The 22965-nt window shown below is 45.2% G+C and overlaps 1 protein-coding gene across 1 annotated transcript in view; it reads right to left on the minus strand.

Annotated features, from left to right (window-relative positions):
* Positions 1-22965, minus strand: part of Fbxw8 (F-box and WD repeat domain containing 8) — an 83438-nt gene that overhangs the window by 27204 nt on the left and 33269 nt on the right. The window contains exons 5-6 of the mRNA XM_042669639.1: positions 14352-14509; positions 3310-3506 (exon numbers count right to left, since the gene is read on the minus strand). Of these exons, the coding sequence (XP_042525573.1) occupies positions 3310-3506; positions 14352-14509 (355 nt within the window). The remainder of the gene's footprint in view (positions 1-3309; positions 3507-14351; positions 14510-22965) is intronic.

Below are 22965 nucleotides of genomic sequence, written 5' to 3' on the forward strand. Positions count from 1 at the left end.
CAAAGAAGGGGAAAGGAATGGTTCACAGAAATGAAACAGCACCTGCCCAAATGTAACAGAAACACTACATACTCCTAAATGGAAACCTATCTGGTGAAAACTCACTGAAATGCCATTTTCTTCCTGTCACATCAGTGACAGCCACAACGTCTGAGACACCCCAAACTATAGTTAACAGGGTCTTATGTTATGTACCCCACTTACTGATGTGGGGATGAATTCCAGTCCACTTACAGGAAAATCTGGCAATACTTATTGCATGTACATTCCAAGCCAGCAAGTGTGATCTATACAGTACTCATGAGTAAACTCACACACCTGCAAAATGTCTGTGGAGGAAGTTATCTCGCTAGGGTACTTTTTGTTATAGTTTAAAAAACTAAAACAGAAAAGTCAGGGTTGGGAATATAGTTCAGTAGGCACAAAGCCCTGGGTTCTATCCCTTGCACTTGAATAAAACAAAAAAACTTAAAGAGTAGGAATGGAGCCTGGTGATAATGCACCATCCTAACATGAACAAGGCCCTGGGTTTCTGGGCAATGCAAGCGCGTGTGCACGCGCAGACACTCACACACACACACCCACACAACACCCACACACACACACACACACACACACACACACACACACACACACACAGAGGAACTGGGAAAACAGAAACATCTACTACCCATTACTAACAGACTAATACGAAGTACACATATGTAAGGAGTATTGTGCTGTCACCAAAGAAAGCATGAAGACTTCTGTATAAGCTGATGCAAATGGGGTAATCTACCAGATAAACTGGAGGGTGTGGGGAAACAGGCAAGAGGATGTGGGTATGCTGACATGTGATATGACAGGACAGATGAAGTATGCCCTGGACCTGGACACACATAGGACTAACAGTTCCTGCCTTCAAGGAGGGAAATGGGTTGAAAGTCACAGTGAAAGGAGAATTTCCCACTATTATCCTTACTGCATACTTTTAATTCTAAACCACAAGGGGATAATAGTCCTCCTCCCTCCATCCCCCCCAAAAAAGCTTTACTCAGCTGGGCACCAGCGGCTCATGTCTGTAACGGTAGCTATTCAGAAGCCTGAGATTTGAGGATTGTGGTTCAAAGCCAGTCTGGGCAGGAAAAAAGCCAGTCTGGGCAGGAAAGTCCATGAGATATCTCTAGTTAACCACCAAAAAGCTGGAAGTGGAACTGTGGCTCAAGGGATAGAGCACTAGCCTTCAGCAAAAAAAATCTCAAGGACAGCACCCAAGCCTTGAGTTCAAGTCACAGGACAAGCTCTCTCTCTCTCTCTCTCTCTCTCTTTCTCTCTCATACACACACATACACATACACACCCCACACACACATTTTTACAGGAAACTTAAATACAATATTAGCAAAGCATATGTTCACAAGTGTACATTTTGTAAACACACAAACATGTTGGCAAAAGGTTAATCACCTCAAGGTTGAGTGTTCCCTGGGTGTGTGTGCCAGGCAGTGATCCCACAGAGGTGTGCTGGCCCCCAAGACAGGAAGGGCATTGCGCTTGCTAGCACTCTCTAGTTTGCCCTACATGAGGAGCACTCTCCAGAAGTAATTTGCTTTCTCTATCCACGAGCAACAGCTTATGCTAAGTGTTCACCTGCCTGAGTAAATGATAAGAACATGGATGCTGAAGGTGAGCCACACTGTAATTATGAAAATCCACAGTGTAAAAGGACGGCAACGCCCTGACAGTGTGCCAAGTTCAAAAGCCTGAATCCTGCAGGCTGTCCAGAGGAGCTTGAGAGCAAGCAAACATCCGGGTGAGTCCGCTAATCCTTGGGCTCAACTGTGCAACTGGCAGCCCAACATCCCCATCCCAGGCTCCTTCACAAAGGAGGGATGCTCTAGGCTAACACTGCAAACCTGGGAACACTGCCACTGCTATTTGGGGAGAATATCTGGGGAGACAGAAATGGTCCAGCTCTACGGGCCAAGGGCTGCCTGTGGCAACTCCTCACCCCGGGCAAGAAAGAATACATAAAAAGCGTTATTAAATATGTCTCCACCAATGGCTGCTTACTGCTTCTCCCTGCTATAAAACTTGTTCCTTATTTTTCTAACATAACATCTTCAGAAGTTGGGCTTCTGACAGACCAAGAAGCTCAGGTGGACAGTGGTTGTGCCATTTGCTGGGAGCTGTGAAGTACTTCAAAAGCTTCCCGTCTGGCCAGGACGCTGCTTTATTTCCAACAGGACTGGCACTTCATAGAGAGGGACTTTTATCTCAAGTAATGGCCTCAGTTCTTCTGCTTACAACTGGTCTACAGCGCCCTTCAGCCGGAGCCCACAGAAGAAGCACTACGCTGGCTCTAAGAACAAGCAGACATACTATACATTCACATTGTCCAGTGAAAGCCAGAGGTGAGAGGAAGGGGTGAGGGAGCCCTCCATGGCACCTACAGTGGATCAAGAAGCTCAGGGTGGTGAAGCAGCAATGTCAGGTTACCAAGAAGCTTTTAAAGTTCTTCAGCTCTAATAAAATTTTCACCAAAGAGAAAGGGAGAGAAGTAAGGACTGGCTCCAGGCCAGGCCATCAGTTCACTGTTCACGGTGCCTTTTCTGTTCACTCTGCTACCTAGTGCCAGGATCCGTCCATTTAAATCCAATTTCAGCAGAAACAGGTGTGAGCACATCCTTTCTACGACCCCATCATCTCCCACCCCATGGAGTCCACGTAGCTAAATGCTGGCATGACTCTAGGGAGTGGGTGCTTAAGCATCGCGCCTAGCAAATAGCACTGACTTAACTATTCTCACTCTGGACTTGCTCTAATTCCAGGCGAGACAACCTTGGGTAGAAGATAGTGCAGAAGGAAATCTCTCTATAGGGACTGGGTGATACCGAGCTCATTTTCACTCAGTCAGGCCAGAAGTGGATCTCAAGACTTTTAGGGAAGAGAGTCTATCTATATGTTTGGCAGAGACCACAGGGATGAGAAGCCCTGAAGTCAGCTCCAAGGTCTGAATGTTTGATTTTTGTAGTGCTGAGAATGGAATATAGGGCCTTATGCATGCTAGACAAGTGTTCTACCACTCAGCTATAGCCCCAGCCTGGCCCTGAGGGTTTGAATTACAACTTAAGCATAGAGACCTGGGGCAACTCAGTTCCCTGCTCTGAGTCTCTCTCAGATTCCTAGTATTTCACAGGCTGTTGTCAGATTCACAGATTTCAGGTGCCCCAGAAGCCTGGGTGAACTGGGGACATCAATTGCTCTACATTTATAGTAGATCCAGAGGTTCTCAGAACTGAAAATAAAATGGCCAGATGAAAAGCTCACCAGTTTCTGAACTTCAAATTCTGCAGCTACTTGCCAGTAGCCCTCGTCATTGGGGTACAACATCACGACATCAAAGGCAGAAGCCGTGGCAATAGTGACGTCATCCCGGCTGAGGGCTAGAGCCTGAATCCTTGCATCATGCTCAAAACGATGAATTGGGTACTTCCCAGTCTTCAGGTCCCAAATATTGAGAAATCCTAGGAAGAAACATAGATTCACTTAGCCAGCACAGCTTTGTGATTTTATCTTTGGAACTTCTCTCAGAAATAACAGTATGGAGACGGGAGTCTGTGGCCTTTGTCTGACTCCAGCTCCATGGCTCTCTAGCAGTAGTACACATGGGAGGTACTTCACAGCCGTGAGCTCTCTCCTCGCAGTAACACTTAAGATGGAGTCATGCACTGTGCAGGACTGCTGGGAAGGCTTGAGGAGACAAGCCAAATAAAAGGCGGGGACTGCCCCCATTATTGCTTACCCACAAAACCAATCCCCTTTTCTTGTAAATTTCTGTCATCCAGAATAAAGCTTTTTACTACTTCTGACATTTTTTTCTCTCGTGCTTTCTACTTTGTCTCTAAACTGAAATTTGAATTTAGGCTGTTACTATAAAACAGCGCTTAGTACACACACAAAGGGAGAAGAAAACAATAAACTGAAGCCATTTTGCAAGATTCAAGCTGTCAGCAGGCAGCAGGTGATTACAAACAGAAGCAGAGCTTTCTTCCAGTTACATGTTCAAATGTTAGACACAGTATACTATTCTGAGAATTATGGGAAAATGGGAGGGTAAGCAGATCACAAAAGACACCTTCCCCTGGTGAACACTTGGGAAAATTCTTTCTATTCTGACTCAGAAAAGAAAATGCCAGAATCTCAACTCATTCAACAGGAGACAGGGTATCGCCTCCAAGATGTTCGCCTACCGTTCTTCCCAAAACTGCTTTGAAACATGGCCACAAACAGTAAAGAGAAGCAGAAACTGCTACTCAAATGGCCCTTGTATGTGTGTGTGCATGTACACACACACATGCCTGAGAGGAGCATCCTTACTGTCATTTTGCATGAGAAAAAAGCAGATGCTCTAAGTGGCTCAAGAGCTGGTTGGAAACCACTTGGTCCATGATGAGGCTGAGCTGGAACCGAGCTAGAACTGAGCTAGAAAGGGGTCCAATGGGTGGCTGTATTTACACATGCCTGAGGAGCAACGGACAGACATGCACTGCAGATCCCTGCACTCTGCCAAGCGCGGAAGCTATTTAGCTACAACCCACCGGAAGCACACATGGAGTTTATCTATAAACACATTTTTCATTATTAATCAACTACTAGTTCTGTCCAACAGAACTGGATGTAACAAAATATACTTCACTACAGAGTTGAGTTTTACAGACATCCTAAAAAGGATCCTTTTAGGCCGGGGTGGGGGAGAGGGGTAGCTGAGGAGGTAGGAGGGAAGGAATGGTAGGGGAAAAACAAAGGAGGAGGCAACAATGCTGGATAAGGAATGTACTCATTACCTTGCTCATGTAACTGTAACCCCTTTGTACAGTATTTTCATAATAAAAAACAAAAAAAAGGATCTTTTTCTGTTGGAAAATCTGACTTCATGGTAAAGTTCCCTTCGCAGCTCCTCCTGGTCAGTGCAGGTGACTGTGCAGGCCCTCATTGGTCAGTGGGGTCACTGCAGTCTTCTCACATGGCTTTTGAGACAGAAACATTTAGAATTGATAGTCTTCTTGAAGACCTACGTATTACATGTCATGTCTTTATGCCTGGTTATGATCTCTGCTCTGAAATCTACTGTCTGCACAGAAAGCACTAGGGCTTTCCGGTTTGCTCTGTATTAGCACTAGCTGGTGACTCCTGCCCATTTTTCCTCTTCGCTTGGGTCTTTCTATTTACCCTAGGGTCCGTATAGACTTGCCTCAAACTGCAATGTTTAAAGTGTTTGGTGTGACTCTTGGTGAGACTGGTTCAATCTGTCATTTTGCTGCTCATTTTCTATATGTCCTTTTTGCTCTTTGCTCCCCTGCCCTTGCTATCTTTTATTGGATTGAATATTTAGGTTGCAAACATGTTTATTCCATTTTGATTCCTTTGTTGACTTATAAATCAAAGTGCTTTGCTGCTACTCTGGTGGCTTTAGAATGTTAACATGCATCCTCAGTCAACAGCCTACTTTTCGGTGGTAATAGAGTTTCAGAGTACCAGCACTTCAGGCAGCAAAACCGCTCCCTCCCCTCCCAAGCCTGTGCCACTGCTGTCATCATTTTTTTTGTCCAGCATGTTACACTGCACATCGCTTATTCACACAAAAGTCTTTGCCAAACCAGCAATGGTCTTCTAGAGTGATTTAAATGAACGAGTAAAGAGCCCTTCGTTACAATTTACTCAGGCAGTCACCACTTCTGGGCTCTCTCAGTATCACTTTCCATAACAATGTAAACCAGCTTCACAAGGTCTGTGATTCCACTGTTAACCATGCTAATGGATCCGGGACCCAAGAGCACAGGGCAAGAGCAGACACAGCAGCTGTCAGAGAGGGATGTTTTGCTGAAGGGTCATTTTGTAAATGGCCAATTTATTAGTTAATATAGTTAGAGCATGGCTACTTTTACAACCTGTAAATTCTAGGGACTTGAAACTGTAGGGACTTGAACTATCAGGGTATCCTGTGACAGAGTAGCTGATTGTCATCTGTTCAAGGAAACTACATGTTGAACAACACATTCAGCAAGGCACAGCTTTTGGCACTGCAATAACTATAGCAAATAAAAACAAATTAGAAAAACAATAACAACAACAAAGGCCCTGACTGCACGGGTTGATCTTCTAGTGGCATTTACTCAGTGTCTCAGGTGGCCTGAGAATGGAAAGGATATGGTCCTGACTCTCACAAAACGCATCATTACAATATAACAGAAAACAGGACAGAGTAAGACCTACAACATGTAATGGGATGGCTGAGTGCTAAGTGGCTCACGTCTGTAATTCAAGCTGCTTAGAAGACTGAGATCTGATGATTCTGGTTCAAAGCTAGCCCAGGCAAGAAAGTCTCCAATTAACCATCCAAAAAAGCTGAAAATGGTGCTGTGGCTCAAGTAGTAGAGTGCTAGCGTTGAGCAAAAAGCTGAGGAACAGCACTCAGGACCTGAGTTCAAGCTCCAGAACTGGTACACTGGTGCACACGCACACGCACACACACACACTCACACGGTGAAAGAAGTCAATGAATGAGTCACAACCCAAAAAGTGGGCGGAGGGGTGAGAGCCGGCAGTCCACCTGCTCCTGGGCACAGGATCTCCACCATGCAGAGCAGCAGGCAGGCTGGAGGAACGCTTCCCCACCCCGGCCTAGAAGAGTCATTAACAGTGACATGAGTGACGAGGGCCAGGCTTTTGAGGAGGCATAAAGCCTGTTCGGCAGCTGTGGATGGGCACCCATGCCAGTCTGCAGCACGCCCCTTCCACTTCCCTGAGGAGGCCAGCCAGAGTGTGGTAATGAAACTGCACGTAGCGGAAATGGGGTCTAAATGAGCTTAAACTGATTTATGTGAGCTTTTGTAAAGATTACGCGGTGTCTGGAAAGTGCTACCACTGTGAAATAATGTTGACAATCCTTAAGACCTCCGACTAATGGTACTTGCACAGAATATTTATATTCCTCGTCATGGGAACAAGGACCATAATGGACACCATTTTTGTTTTATTAGGGATGCATATTTAAATTAATCTGCTATTTGCCTAAACAATTAGCTGCTTCTGTTTGTGTGCACAAAGCCAAAATTGCAATTAGGCTTCCATCAAAAAGATAAGTCCCAACTAAAACTGTCCCAGTGGAGTCATAAGAGCTCAGGGCAGAACTTTCCAAAATTACTTTTTAGCATAATGGTAATTATGTTAATTGCCTGAAAGGTAAATAACCGCTGAACTGGTTTTGGAAATAAACCACAATTGGTATTGCCCCTCCCTTTTGGTCTTTTCCAGGACCATAAAATTTAAAACAGGTTAACAGTCTACAAGTCACACAGCGGTCCCTTCTGGAACTACAGAGTTTGTCTTATGATTTCGGTGCATTTCAATCAGAGCTGTGAGTGCCTATGATCCAAAGCTCACACATGAGCACCTGAAGACTGGCCTCTGCTCCATGACAGTCAAACAGACAGGATCAATTAGCTGCCTTCGGAGACACTGAATGGAGCTGACTATCTACGAAGACAGCTGGCAAACTCCATTTTCGCTGTGTAAATAAACATGTGCCTATCAAATTAAGCAGGAGCCAGAAGTTGTGCAACAAGGGAAACAAGCATTACAACAAAAATTTCAAGTATGCTTAACATTCACTAAGGAGTGCCTGTTCATTCATTAACCACACATGAGCATTCTGAACTCTAGGCTGGAGACCTGAGAGTGCAATTTTATAAAATCTGAGAGGACATGAGCTTTGCTCTCTGTAGGTGGCAGTTCAGAATCAGTACAAATGGGGTTGAGAAGGAGGTCAGGAGGACAAGCTGAGGGAAGCCAGTGCTCTCCTGGACTGAAGGAGGTTGGAGGACAAACTGAGGGGATGCACACTTGCCTGGGGCTCAGCTGCTGCCTATGGAGAGCCCAAACGGGCTTGAGGACCAATGTTGGCAAAGCAGAATCCTTCATGGGAAGGAGAGGGTTCTAGCTACTCAGGAGGCTGGACCTCAGAATCACAGTCCAGAGCTAGCCTGAGTAGACAAATGAAAGAGACTGTCCTCTAATGAACTAGCAAAAAGCCAAGTAGAAAAGCATCAGCCATGAGCAGAAAAAGCTGATTGAGAGTGTGAACCAGCATGCCTCAATTTCGGCTGGCTGGCAGGCCAGCATGCACACGTACACACATGTGTGCACCCACATGCATACACAATCAAGTTTAGGCAGAAAATTTTCACTGATGTTCTGAAACAAATGGAAAAGTAATATTCTGTGTTAGTTAACGAAGTTTTCATGATGAAAATTAATTTCTACATTTGCAATGAGCTGCATAATGCATGAGTTTTATCTGTGCATTAAATAGCCATTAACTTTTCAAGAGATTTTTTTAAAAATGTATTTACATACATACTTGCCTATATATGCATATATAACACATATATACATATGTATACACACATGGATATACCCACACACTTGCCATTTGCCATTCTATATTCTTTTTTGTTTTTTGGTTTTTTTTGCCAGTCCTGGGGCTTGAACACATTCTACATTCTTGTGAAGATTCAAACTTCATTTGCTATCAGTGTCCGTCTGACTAATGACTTACTTCAACAGGAGTTCACAGTTTCCTGTTAATCTTATCTTTGAGGAGAATGTGTGAGGCTGTCCCACAGACGCTCCATCCGGTGTCCCCTCTGCCCCTTCTGCTTAGTTTTGCCAGGTTCGGTCATTGTGACAATCTACTTGAGGATGGTCACCTCAAATCAAAGGAGGGAAGGCTGATTTGGGCTCATGGTTTTGGTGTCAGTCCCCATTTACTTGGCTGTGGGAGGTGGTGAATATGATGGAGTAGAGCTGTTCACATCCCGGTTGCCATGAAGAAGAGGGCAAGCAATGGACTGAGACCAAGATACACTCCTCCAAACACACCCCACAACCCACTTCTTCCAGCAAGACTCCATCTCCTTTAGCACATGCCTATGTGTGACAGTGTCTACTCTATGTCTTCAAGCTCAGTGACCTCACTTCTGTATTGTCAAATCGTTTGCATACATCTATGTTTGCGTTTCGGAAATTATAGTTTTCTTTGTCCTTTCTCTTTCATTATGTTTATATTCTCTATACCACACACACCCCTTTTTTGTCAGTTGTGGGGCTTGAACTCAAAGCCTGAGTGCTGTCCCTGAGCTTTTTTTTTGGTCAAGGTTCTACCACTTCGAGCCACAGCTCCATTTCTGGTTTTTGAGTGGTTAACTGAAGAAAAAGAGTTTCACAGGGACTTTTCTGCCTGGGCTGGCTTTGAACTGTGATCCTCTGATGTCATACTCCTGAATAGATGGGATTACAGGCATGAGCCACTGGTGCCTAGCTTATACCTTTTTTGTTTATCCAGGCTCTTCTTCCAAAGAAGGCTGCACTCAGCATTTTCATCACTGAATCTCCATGCTTGTTTGCAGCCTGCCAGACGTTCTCGCTTTCAATTCCATGTCTTCAGGAACTTCTTACACATCCAAACCAGCTCAGGACTCTGAATTTATTTTTTTCACTTTTTTTGTGAAGATCTTTAAAATGTAAGCACTCCTATTATTCAGCAAATTGTTTAATTGTACTTTCTCTTTCAAAAGGACTATTTCTGTTTTTTTAAGGTTTTTGTCAGAAAGTTTGGTTTGTCTGAAGAAGACCTCTGGATCTGAGGGAGGCAAAGGTACCAGGTTAGATGTGACACTGAAATGTTAAAAGTGACCAGAAAAGAAAGGCTGTGAAAAAAGTTAGGTTCTCCACAACCCTCGGTCATCTGTCCTTAGCAGTTCCCAGCAACAATCGACTTCAAAACTTCAACTACGGTCAAAGAGGGAATAGATAAACCAACAATACGACACACAGGCAAACTATGACAAAGTGAAATTCCAGTAAACACAACATTATCAAGGAAACTTTAGTCCACAGAGCTAGCTAGCCTTCCTGTTCTCTGTGAGCAGCAACCGGGTGGGACCCCCTTCCCTACTGCTGCACTCATGGGAGCTGGGACAGGCTCAGCTTGGACAATGGAGCGGGTGTGGGGACAAGCACAGCAGTGGATAAGCCACCCTGGCTTGCCTGACGGCACCACAGAAAGAAGACTTGCTGGCTGCTCCATCGAGACTCACATAATGCACACCGGGCCTCATCGCTCCCCTCCCATTTAGGCCAGCAAATAAGAACTTCTCAACATCTAAGAAGTGTGTAATCACATTCCTCACCAAAGAGTGAGTTTTTATGAGACAAAGTGGGCAGGGGCAGGTTTCCAGTGTGTTGCCACCCCAATGCTGTGGGCTCAAGGCCAGAGGCAGGCAGGCATGGAGCAGATGGAGGCCTGGCAAGGTCTCTGCTGTCCCTGCATTAGCAGCATCTGCTCATTACTCAGAACCTTCGCCTGCTTTATCTAATGCTCCAGGAAAAGCATTTTGATTTGATTCATTTCAGTGTGGCATCGTGCAACACAATTAGTGGTCAAATCAAACTGGAGGATAGCCAGAGCTGACAATCGGAAACAAGGCAGAAGAAATATGAGGGCAGTGGGTTGGAATTCAAAAAATCACAACTGTGGATCACTTTGCCAAGTCTCAACACCCCAGATGCAGGTACAATGCTCCTGCAGGGCAGCAAGGCAGAAAGGGACATAGGATGACTTGCTTTCTCCCAGGTGACCGAGTCACCCTGGATTACATGCCTTCCATGGAGACCGTGGTAGAGATGTCTGAGGGTCTTGATGGCTACAGAGCTTCAAGTTGGCACCACCAGAGGGCTAGAGTTCATTAACTCATTTTATTATCTTACTCTTCTCTTCTGCAGGCACAGTCACAAGTCGAACATAGCAGACCTCACAAGGTAAATTTCTCTTTTGTCATGATTTCACCTAAAAAGTGCCAGAACACAGCTCTTGGTAAAGAAGCAATGAAAATATGTGTATAGGTTATTTGAAAAGGTCTGGCCTAGAAGTAGCCATTTGTGAATATGTTGGTACAAATATTGTAGTGGCAATCTGTTAAACTGAAGTGAGAGCAAAGGCAGGGCCACCTGAGGTCTAGGAAAGGGAACTAGAGTCGCTGGTTTCCACAGAAACAGTAACAACTTAGACCAGGCTGGCAAATCAAGACTGACACGATAGAGGCACAAGAAATACAAGGACCCTTTCAAGAGAAATAGCCCTAACACCAAAACAGACTCCAGACAAAGCCAAGGTTTTGCGGGAAACACTACATGCCTGCAACCACTGTAGTGTTTAGTGCCTTCCCAAGCAGGACACAAAGTAATGTAAGGAGAGCCAGTGTGATGCGGATGTGTTCTCCTAGAAAAGTGAACTGCAACACGCCCAAACACAGACCCATATACAAGAACTTCCTATGACAAGCTTGTAAAGGCGGTATAGCACCTTTGAGCAGTGAGGTAATGATGGATTTTCCTCTAAAAAAGGTGACACTCTCAGATAAATATTGCCGATTAATCCAGGATGAATTCTTTAACTCCTAACTATGTTACTGAGAATTACAAAATGGCAAAATACTACTTAAGGATTTAAAAATTAAAATCACATGTGTATAAAAACATATCTCCTAGAAAAGGAAATCATAAAATATCTATTGAGCTGGGCACCGGTGGCTCATGCCTGTAATCCTAGCTAGTCAGGAGGCTGAGATCTGAGGACCGAGGTTCAAAGCCAGCCCGGGCAGGAAAGACCTTGAGACTCCTATCTCCAATAAACCACTAGAAAACCGGAAGTGGTGGTGTAGCTCAAGTAGTAGAGTGCTCATCTTGAGCTGAAGAGCTGAGGGACAGCACTCAGGCCCAGAGTTTAAGCGCCATGATCATCAAAAAACATCTATTGAAGGACAGATGATTTAAAAAAAAAAATCTAAAATACTGATGACTAGGGCTATTCCTCTGCCCTTTCAATCAGAAAAGCTAACAAACCCCAAGAAAAATGGGTGAGCACCGACACAGTTTGCAGACAAATAGAAACAATTTAAATCATGAGAAAACAATTCTTATAAACTGCTAAATCAAGAAAAATAAAAGCCAGATGCTGGCAGAAGGGGGTTACTGGAAAGCAAATGAAGGGGTGACATTGTCCAAAAAAGAAATATACTCATGTCTAGCACTGGCGGCTCATTCTGTAATCCTAACTACTCAGGAGGCTGAGATCTGAGGATCACGGTTCAAAGCCTGTTTGGTGAGAAAAGTCTGTGAGACTCTTATTTCCAATTAACTACCAGAAAATTGGAAGTAGAGCTGTGGCTCTACTTGTGCCTTGAGCAAAAAAAAATTTCAAGGACAGCGCTGAGGCTGAGTTCAAACCCCATGACTGACAAAAAATAAAGGAAATAATTGAAATAGCTCACTATCCTATTGTTGCTCCTGATCCACTACATTGGAAAGTTTGAATCTCTAAAAGCTCTATTTTCCTACTTGCCCCAAAGTTGTTCACATGCAAATGTGTGTCCACACGTGTGTGCGTGCACACACGTGTGCACACACACACACACACATGCGCACATACGAGCATCCTCTCAGGCTGTATTGCAACTCAGACATGAAAGAGGGTACAAACACATCAGGTACATGTGCACCTCTCTGCAAGGGTCATGGCTATTGAAGAAATGGCCCTGGAACTATAGCCCAGGCTGGGGAGTCAGTCAGGTTTCTGGATTCAAAGATGTCAACCTCAGACAGATGACCTAGATAGCTTCACTGGACCTCTGGCTCACCACTGGCAGAAGATTGTGCATGTGTGCATTCACAAGTTGCATAGCAAGTGGAGGCCACTAACCAATTTTAAAGCTGTATGATTCTAACTTAAAAGTAACACAACTTTCACACATTTTTAAACTCAAATAATTTGGAAAGGAAAAATCACTGAGGCTGTTCTTACACTGCTGATCCGGGATCTCCATTACCACAAATGAAATATTAGTAATTCTACAACAGAAGCAGCTTAGCTAAATTTCTATAGGCTAAAAACCCAATCCATCAATGGTGTCTACAAACATCAAATCAAAATCTTATTCATACTGCTGAAATTAAGTACTGTAGCTCAGTGGTGGAAAGCCTGCCTAGCTGCATAAGGCCCTGGGTTTGATCTCAGCACAAGAAAGAAAATTTAGATGTCTGCCCTAATTTGCATTTTAAATGGTATCCTAGTAATTCCTCACAAGCTACTAGCCAGTCCCTCTGTGGCAGCTGTTCCACTGAGTGTGAATGACAGCTCTGTTGCCAGGACATGAACAGCACCATCTTGAAATATACTGCACTCCAACTTCAGCTAAGTGGGAAGTAAGTATTTAGGAGGACAAACTTTACACCATTGTGGAGGCTAGGTACACAAGGAGTAGACCACAGAACACTGCGGCTATTACGATGAGTACTTCTAGCAGCTACAAACTGTCAAGTGTTCATCACTTCCATAAAACTAACTTTATACTACTCTTTGGTTGCTGGGGTTTGAATTCTGGGATTCCTGCTTGCAAAGCAGACCTTCTCCTACTTGGGCCATACTTCCAGCCCATTTTGCCTTGCTTATTTTTGAGATAGGGTCTCATGTTCTGTCAGAGCCAATCCGGACCATTATCTTCCTGGTTTACTTCCTCCTGTGGCTATGATGACAGGTGTGAACCACTTCTCCCAGATTTTTCTGTTGAGATGGGATTGGCCTAACACTATGACCTAATCTCAGTCTCCTGAGTAGCTGGGATGACAGGAGTATACAACATGACCAGCTATGGTTAAGATGTGGTCTTATGAACTTTCTTCCCTGGGCTGGGTGTTGTCATAATCCTGATCTCCACCTTGTGAGTACTTAGGATTACAGGTGTGAGCCACTGGCACTGTCTAAACCCACAGTTACTCACACAGAGAAATTGTGTCAGTGCCACAAAAAAAACACGCTGCCATCACTGCCTTGGTTGGCAAACACTCCTAGCTTCCAGTCTGGCCCAGTCCATAGGTTTTGTCCATTTCCTTATCACTATTCCTTTTGGACTGAACAGAGGCTAAAGCAAAACAGGCCAAGTATATTTCATATTTTACACCAAACAAGTTATTTGCTTAGGATAGTTTGGCCAGTCTCACCGTGCTTGGCACTAATACCCAGCCCAATGGTTCCAGTAGGATTTAAACACCAGTTGTGATGGGTGCCATGTTCCAATGCCTACTAATATACTGAGGGTACGGGCCAACTTCTTCCTATAAAGGCAGTGTGAGTGTGAGTGAACGTGTGTGTGCCCATGTGGATGTATGCAGGGATTAGAGGGTGAGCCAGCCGCAGCTGCTTCATTTCTGTGCAGCTTTTTTCCTTAATGGGGAGGAGGGTTATGGTTTCTTACCATCCTCATAAGCCGCCACAGCCAGCGAGCTGTTTATCCTCACAAAAGAGACATATGGCTGCATTCCAGGCTCATCCTCTTCATATTCGGATTCCAGGAAAGGGGCCACATAGTCCCAGGTGCGTGTGTCCCACACCCGTACATCTCCAGATGTATACCTGGAAAAGAACACACTTGATTCTAGAAAGGGCTTGAAGAGAACAGGAGAGAAGAGGACAATCCGGTCAGCGAGGAGCCCCTCCTCCTGTGCAACTAGTTGGATCAGGACACCAACACAGAACTGTCGCTGCATAACAGAAGGCAAGGAACTCGACCCGCAGACTCAGGGCAAAAGTGGCAACTTAAGAGAAAACTGCAGGAAACTGGGCTTAATTGCTTCCCCTTTTCACCATTACAACCAACCCACTATGTTCTTCTCCACTAACAGAAATGGGGATTGGCAACATTCTCTCTCTTAGTCACTCATTCTGTCTCTGTCTCTCCCCCTACTCACAAACACACAGGAGATGCTACTGAGAGGCTGGAACTAATGGTTCAACCTGCATCAGGCCTCTCGCTAAGTCCCTAAAGGCTGATTTGCTGAAACAGCTGAAGCTTTCCTGCAGCAGCGGGCAGTGCTGCCGCTTCTCCTGCAGGAGTGCATTCTCACTCTTCCTGCTGCTTTTCAGTGGTTCTAGGCAGGGCCCAGCCTTGCTCAAACACAAAGACTCAACCATGGAGGGATTTAGGCCATGTGTGGGCATGACTCCCCATCTATATAGCAATGGTAGGGTAAGAATGGAGTGGCTGCACCGCAAAAGCCTCACAGAGGGCCGGGTAAGGACTCCACAGTACAGAGATGCAGGTGACTCCAGGGAGCTCACGCACTTCCTGAGACCCCAGCATGGCAACTTCGGATTAACTACAGAACTGCATAAGACAACCTGCAGGATCGATGTCAGCAATGAAGTCTGTTATGTGACATATGTATGAGGCAGTTACAGAGGTCCAGTCTCAGGTGATACCATTCTAGGAGGCCTTTACTTACTACATGCAGCAGCATTTCCCCAAATGACCAGCCTACAGTAGGTGTGTGCATTACACAAGCAGTTACCCTGTCATGCCAGCTCCCTCCGTTGGGGAGCTCAGCTATGTGCCTGTAGGACAGAGCCCACAGAGGCCATGTGGTGGGAAGAGCTGAGCAGGAGATACGATTACAAACACTGAACTATTGGCCCTCAGTCTGACCCCTGACCACCTGCAGATAAAACTGCATCGTTAAGCCTAAGTGGTACGTAAGCAAGGGTGGACACTGCCATGTCCAGAGCAGGGCCCAGGCTCCCAGCTCTCCCAGGAGACTACAGAAGAACGAAGCCCAGGCTCATCTGGACTGTGAAAATGGCTCAATCTGTTTTCCACAGAGGTCATTGTCAGCTGCAGCGGAGTGAGTCTGAATTCCTAGGCTATGTGTGACTGCATTCTTAAGGTAAGTTCTAGGTGAAAGAAACTGGCCAATTCAGAAAAGATGAAATGGATGAAGTACAGAGAAAGATTAAGTGAGAGAAAGAAAAACAGAGGCAATGTAACAGACAGGAGAACAAGGAGCCGTGACTACGAGAGGGAAAAGTGTGCAGCCAAGAACTGCAGTCATCCCAGGCCCTGGCTGCTGTTCTTACTGTGTACTACAGAGGGTCTCTGTGCTTGAGGCTACTGGGGAAGGAGCGGGGTACACAGGACAGGGTCTCAGTGGCTCTGCTCTAGCTCCCAGACAGCCAGTAAAGCAACAACAACAAAACACAAAACAGGGGAGGGAGGAATGCTTAAACTTTGGAAGCAGAAAGATGGGAGCTATGAATGACAACTTATTGGGTGTGGTAGGGAGGAAGGGACTCAGAACACCACTGTGCTTTTCTCTCACTCACACAGGGTCTCCCCAATAAACGCATGTTCTTCTCCACGAGCTGCTGCAGCTCCTGCCTCACCAGCCTCTTCCCCAATGCCTGTTTTCCTTAATGGCATTGCCAGCCCTGGTCATGGGTACAAAAGCAGCACCTCCAACAGTCAGTACCCACCAGCAGCACCATCGCTATGTTCTCATTCACCCAGATGCCACCCTGCTGGTGGCTCACTTGGTAAGTCCTTCCCACGTTCAGTCAGCCTTGCACACGCCCCTCCAGAATTCCTTCCACAGACACTGCCTTTCCCCCTCACCCCTACTACAGCAGTTGCTTGTCAGTAAGCCTTTGGACCCCAGCTTTGTGGCTTTCTAGGCAGCAGCGTGCGTTCAAAGCACGGCCACAATCAGTACACGAGCTGAACAAGAACTGAAGAAGAGAGAAACCTCTTCCTGGTAAGCTACAATGTGGCCTGGGCAGGTGACACCATGAAGTTACGAGTGGACCCCATCTCCTCACCAGCCCCCTATCTTCATGCTTGACAAAGTTGCTGTACTTCAGGTCAGAGACTTTGGCTGAGTTTTTGTTGAAAGAATGGGAACTGTGCTTCTCCTAAGCTCAATTACTGGAGTGACTGCCAACTGAAAATAATTGTCCACCAGTGCTTTCTTTCATTAACTCGTAGCTTTCCAATAGGCAAGCTACTTCCTTGGCTTAACAAGAAGAAATGCTGCACAGCTAGAACCACCCCTCACCTTTCTCTCTCTCTCTCTCTCAATCTCTGTGTGTGTGTGTATGTGTGTGTGTGTGTGTGTATGTGTGTGTGTATGTGTGTGTATGTGTGTGTGTGTGTGTGTGTGTGTGTGTGTATGGCAGGGCTCCATTCTGCTCCATTCCAGGTGCTTCCAGGTGCCAGCTCTTCCTAATCACCTGGGATATACTAAGAAGGCTGAGAGAGGTTAAGTGACTGACCCAGATCACAATATTTTAGTGGCCTCAGTGGGGATAAAAATGTGCCCTGGGTTTTTCTCAATCTGCTGCTTCACCAACAAGCCACTCTGCCCCTTGGATGGCAATATTTAAACAAATACTGCTTTTAAGGACCACCTCCATTTAAGTGCTGTACAGGAATTTATCATTTTCAGTACTATGACTCGGCTTGCAGATTCCAGCCCATGACCTTACCCATCAATTCCACCACTATGTTTCAACACCAGAAGAGGCCAACACCAGAAGCTCGTTCTGCTGACGAGCATGTGGGCAGAGCCAAGCTGGGCCTCCCACACCACCCCTCCAGTAAGGAGTGAGGACACACAACACAGTGAAATTTCACCTTCTGCAGGACCATCTCGGGACACCCCCAATTCTACTCTGATCCGGTACTCACAGCAACCTCGAGCCATGAATGGCAAGGAGTTTCTTTTGGGTATTAAGTCCAAAAAACTTGGTAGTAGTTGCTCAGTACCTTGTGTTGAAAGGATTCTAAAGCTGTAACCCACCCAGCTCATCGGAGAAATACATGCTATGTGGTTGATTATCTCTGAGCAAGGCTGGTTTAGGAACAAGGGCAGCCTCTCTACCCCACAGGGCATTCCTCCTGCCAGCCACCATCCCTCCCAAACTCAGTGGGACGATCACTTCCAGGAGAGCCCTGGTCTGCTGCTGATCCAGGGCCCCTCCCTATTCGCCCCCACCTCAACATCTCCCACTGTGCTCTGTAATGACCTTATTGCCCTACAACCACCTCATGAGCAAGGCAGGACCCATGCTGCATGGTGCCAGAATGGAATTTACTAAGTTCAGCACCAAGGTTGAAATGGGTACAAGGCTTGCTTGAGTACTGCGCAGAGGCCTGGAGACGTATGGTATTTGGGTGCCAAGAAATATTTATGTTCTTAACATGCACAAGTCCTAGGAACTGAACATTTGGGCTGAGGTGTGGCTCATGCAGCAGAGTGACGGCCAAACAAGGGCAAGACACTGAGTTTAAACCCTGATTACCAAAAGAAAGAAAAAAAAAAAAACTGGCAGAACTATGCACTTGTCTTCTTCAGCAATAGCCAAGCTTACAAATCGATAAAGCAAGAGTATTTACTATTACCATGAAACATGACTGCGTTGTATGATGCAATTAACAAAATGAACTCAAGCCCACAGTGCCATGGTTCTGTGGAAATGCACCAGAGCAAACATCAAGCCGGGCTTAAGACGCATCAATTGAAAAATAATGAACCTCTTAATGGACCTTACGAGATACATGCACTATGCACTGAAAACTGTTTTCCATACATCTTGGTTAATCACAATCAATAGAGTCAGAGTCAGTGATGATTATGCAGAGTTATTGTAGCCATGGCCCCTCCCGCTATTCCTTAGAGGAGCAGAGATGGGTAAATGCAGTCATGAGTTCACCAGTATTTATTAAGGACATTCTCAAGCCCCTTCATTAAAGATATAATAAATGCAATGCTCTCCTCAAGTTACTTATCAATAGCTTACCTCAGACTTATTTACTAGAAAAGCATGTATCCCTCACAATAGAAAATAAATAAGTAAATTTACAAGTATTTTAAAAGAAGAGGTCCCTAACGGGTAATGATCAGGTTCCTTATGGGAAACAGCCCAGTGTGGTAATAAGCAACAGCACACAATCTATACACAACAAGGTCGAAAGGAAAACTGTCAAGAGAGGATATTTTCTGAAAAGGAGAAAGCATGTCAGGAGTTAAGTATAAGTATCAGTGACATTTATCTAGCACAATTTCATCCCTGATCTGCATTCACAGAGCCTCTGTTACCTCAGAGCTCTGGGGTTGTGCAGAGAAATGATCTGTTACCCATTCACATGAAACTAGCAGAATATCAGGCATACTGTTCCTGAGAACATTGGGTCCTGAGGGAAAAACACATACTACTTCAGATCACAGCCTCTACTCATATTGTGGCATGGTCCATGATCAATATAAAGGTACATTTCCAATTAGAGAAAGTAAATACCTAAGAGCAAAGTATCTTAAGTTCCAGGAGAGGACTGCGTTTAAACTGGTGTTCTGAAAAGACGAAAGTAGGATAAGACAAAATAAAGCAAGAGATACTCAAAGTTCACTCACAGAAACCAGAGCGTCCAGATTTTGCTTGATGCCTACAGGTAACTGATCTCCCTCTAACTGAGGTCTAGGCTGTACGGACACACAGAGCTGATGGAAAAACGCAGATTTGGGTCACGCCTAGAAGCTGAAACAGCCAGTGATCAGGAAGTGGTCAACATACATGCTGTGTCATGTTCCCCCCAGCAGTGGGAAACGGGCAGAATTTGGACTACTGAATAAAAGTTCATCATGGAGAAGGCAATTGGGACTTTTTAAACCCAAAGGGGGAAATGGTCCTTTATTGTGATAGAAAAATGTTTCCTATACAGACAAGAGCTCTCAAGTAGTGGCGAGGAGCAGGGTTAGTGCCGACCACCACCACAGTGCTGGCCATCCATATAAGCTTTGCTGGGCTGACAACTTGCTTTGGCAGAGCTGGCATGAGCTTCCAGGGGCCCAGGCACCACTCTCTCCCGCAGTGTCTCCTGCAGTCTTACAGCACACTCTACCTGGGCACACCTCAGGTCGTGCACTCTTCTGTTTTCAACTCTTCAAGAATTTGACAGGGGAATGGGGAATGGCCCGAGCATCACGAAGCACAGGGCTGTGGTCATACTTGCTGCTACTATTATTTTTATTCTTCAGTGATAAACATACCGTTTTACTTTGGTGCCAAGGACTGAATCCAGCACATCTCAGGTGTTCCCCCCCACCCCCAATGGTAGTGAAATCACCTAAATTGCCTCTGTTAAGGGGTACAGCTGCTGGTGGATATAGCTTGGTTTTCAATATAATCATTGCTCTAGTTACTTTTTTTTTTCCTTTTCCTTCATACTAAACTAAAAAAAATTTCAGGTTACTTTTCATTTCTTTGTTGCAAAATTTCTTGAATAATTATATTCAAGAAATTTTCTCATTTACTCCCTTAATAGTGAACAGTGATGCCACTGGTATGTTTTATTATACAGCATGCATCCTTGAACAATGGGATGGATGCGTTCTGAGCAGCGTGTTGACAGGCGACACCAAAGAACATACGGGTGCTCTCACAGGAGACCCAAGTTGCTGGGTAGGCATGCCTGAGTTATGAGATCATTTTGAATAAAGAGATCTGTTCTTAGTACTACAAATACCTATTAAAGAAACTGAGGTCCTTGGAAGTGTGTGGGATTAGAGTTTGATTTTCCACTACCCTTGTGTTCTGATTATTTTCCTATAGTCCTGGTACGTAGAATGACTGGACTTAGAGGAATTAGTTTTTATGACTTTTCAGATTAAGAAATCTTCTAAAATGCTTTTGAGCCCTCAACTTTTTCAGTTTAACTGTGTGAAGTCTCCAAACATCCCTCGATTTACCATGCTCCTGAATCCATCTACCTCCTGACTGCCAGAAATAACAGTATGCCCTTCAGTTTCATAAGATGCTGACAAGGAAAAACAACTATGTCTGGGCAGAAATCAGAACTGCCTACAGGACGGTAAGGTGGAGTGATGACCTGCTCCTTCCTTGTGCTACAGATAAGCACAGCTCCAGACACCAGGCGCAGGGTGAGGTGGACAGGACCTCTGGGAGGACACAGGACAGCACTGAGCCTTCAGGCCCAGGGAAGGTGTTCCTCTTATAGTGCTCAAAGTGTTTAAAATCCACAGGAACTACACAATGGAAGATACAGTCTTGTGAATTTATTGAAAGTTGCTTTCCAAGAGTAAATTTTATGGTTATTTGTGTTCTATATCAGCCTTTTAGAAAGACCTGGCCAGAGGGGAAAGCAGGATATGTTGAGGAGTAGAAGAGGGGAAATCTGGAAATACTTTAAAGAACTCCAGACAGGAGGAAAAGGTAACCAGAGGTTATTCATAAGATGGTAAGGGAAGCAAAATCTTATGCCAAAAGGATGCACAATCCGACCCTTAAGCATCATGTCTGCAGGCAGTGTGGTGCTGAACAATCCAGCTCGGTGAGTGGGGACCAAAGCACTCAGGTCGCCAGGGATGAGGGAAGCAAGTAGCTGCTTCAAGGTTCTCTGGTTTTGTGTGGAAAGCAAAGTGAGGAAGAACCAAGAGGGGTCAATCATGAATCTCACTGCAGTGGTCAAACCTGGGCCTTTGCTGCTTGACTCTAAACCAATAACACCTACACAGACAACTGAAAGGGGACAAAGCTAGGTATTTTGCAACTCTTTTCTCTCTACCAATTAATAGGAAGTACATTTAATAGTAAAATTACATTTAAATGTAAAATCGGTTTATAGTTACATGAAACTAAGCCTCTGAGCAGATTTCACCAAGTAAAAAGAAAGGAAAATGGAAGGGATGAGAATTAGGACAAGAGAAAGCAAGGTGAGGCGGCGCTGTCTCTTTAAGAAGCTCCTTGGAGATGCATAACTGTAGAAAGCCTGGAGAATACAACATTGATTGGGAATGAGGTAACCACAAACACGCTGTCTCAAATGAAAAGGGAGTCAAGAGCTGACCCAGAAAACAAGCATCGTAACCGCCAGATAAAATTTTAATGATAAACACAAGATGCTCTACATACAAGCAAGATTGAAGGATCTCTTGCTAAGCCATCACTATGAGGTTCTCTTAGAAGAGGAGCTGTGAGGAGCCTCTCTGACCCACAGCTCAAGTTTCACCCAATCGATCTCCAGAACGCTGGCATCGCTGGGCTTTGTGCGGCCTAATCCGCAGTGCTGAACAGACCCCCAGGGAAAGGGAGACCAGAGAGAAGGGCTGGCAGCTGGCCTGAGCCGCCGGCCAGCCTGCCTCTCCTTTCCATCATGAGCTCCGTATCCCGATAAGAAACTCCTAACTGGCTTTTGGGATAAAAGTGTCTCCTTTATTTCCAATCTTTTAGGACTCTTTGAGTCCAAGATCAGCATCTTCTTACACCCTAGGCAGATCTTTTCAAGCAAGAATAACACAAACACCTTCTGCTATGTGCTGGTGAGTGGTGCTGGTGGACACACCTTGCCCATCTATAGGAGCTCTGAGTCCATGAGGCAACAAGGAAAGTAGAAACTTGAAGCCACAATAAAAACCTGCTGGATGGATTGCCAACAACTCATCTTTCCAAAAATACTTCTACAGCTCTCCGCAGTCACCTTCCTATTACAGCAGTCAGCACAGCTAAAGAAAAGTGTCCCTCCCTGGGTATACCTCTTTAAAAAGACAAGCTTGGGCTGGACACTAGTGGTTCATGCCTATAATCCCAACTACTCAGGAGGTTGAGATCTGAGGATCATGGCTCAAAGCCAGCCAGGGCAAGAAATTCTCTTATCTGTAATACTACCAAAAAGCTGGAAGTGGAGCTGTGGCTTATGTGGCAGAGCACTCGCTATCCTTGTGCAAAAAAGCTCAGGAACAATACCCAGGCCTGAGTTTAAGTCCCAGAACAAGCACAAAAAGGGAGGGGAGGGGAGGGGAGAGGAGGGAGGAGAGGGGAAGGGAGGAAAGGGGTGGGGAGGGGAGGGGAGGAAAGGGGGGGAGGGAAGGGAAGGGAAACAATCTATTTGGAATTTCAGTTCAAAAGGGGCTCTATAAGGAATGCTTCTTGAGGAAATTCTGGCCTCCACTTCCTAGCACACATTTGAGACTCTATAGTACACAACTTAAAGTTCACAATTTGAAACTATAGTTCAAGATATCTTC

The sequence above is a fragment of the Dipodomys spectabilis genome, unplaced genomic scaffold (genome assembly GCF_019054845.1).
Source record: "Dipodomys spectabilis isolate Male_0828 unplaced genomic scaffold, ASM1905484v1 ptg000499l, whole genome shotgun sequence".
Lineage (NCBI taxonomy): Eukaryota > Metazoa > Chordata > Mammalia > Rodentia > Heteromyidae > Dipodomys > Dipodomys spectabilis.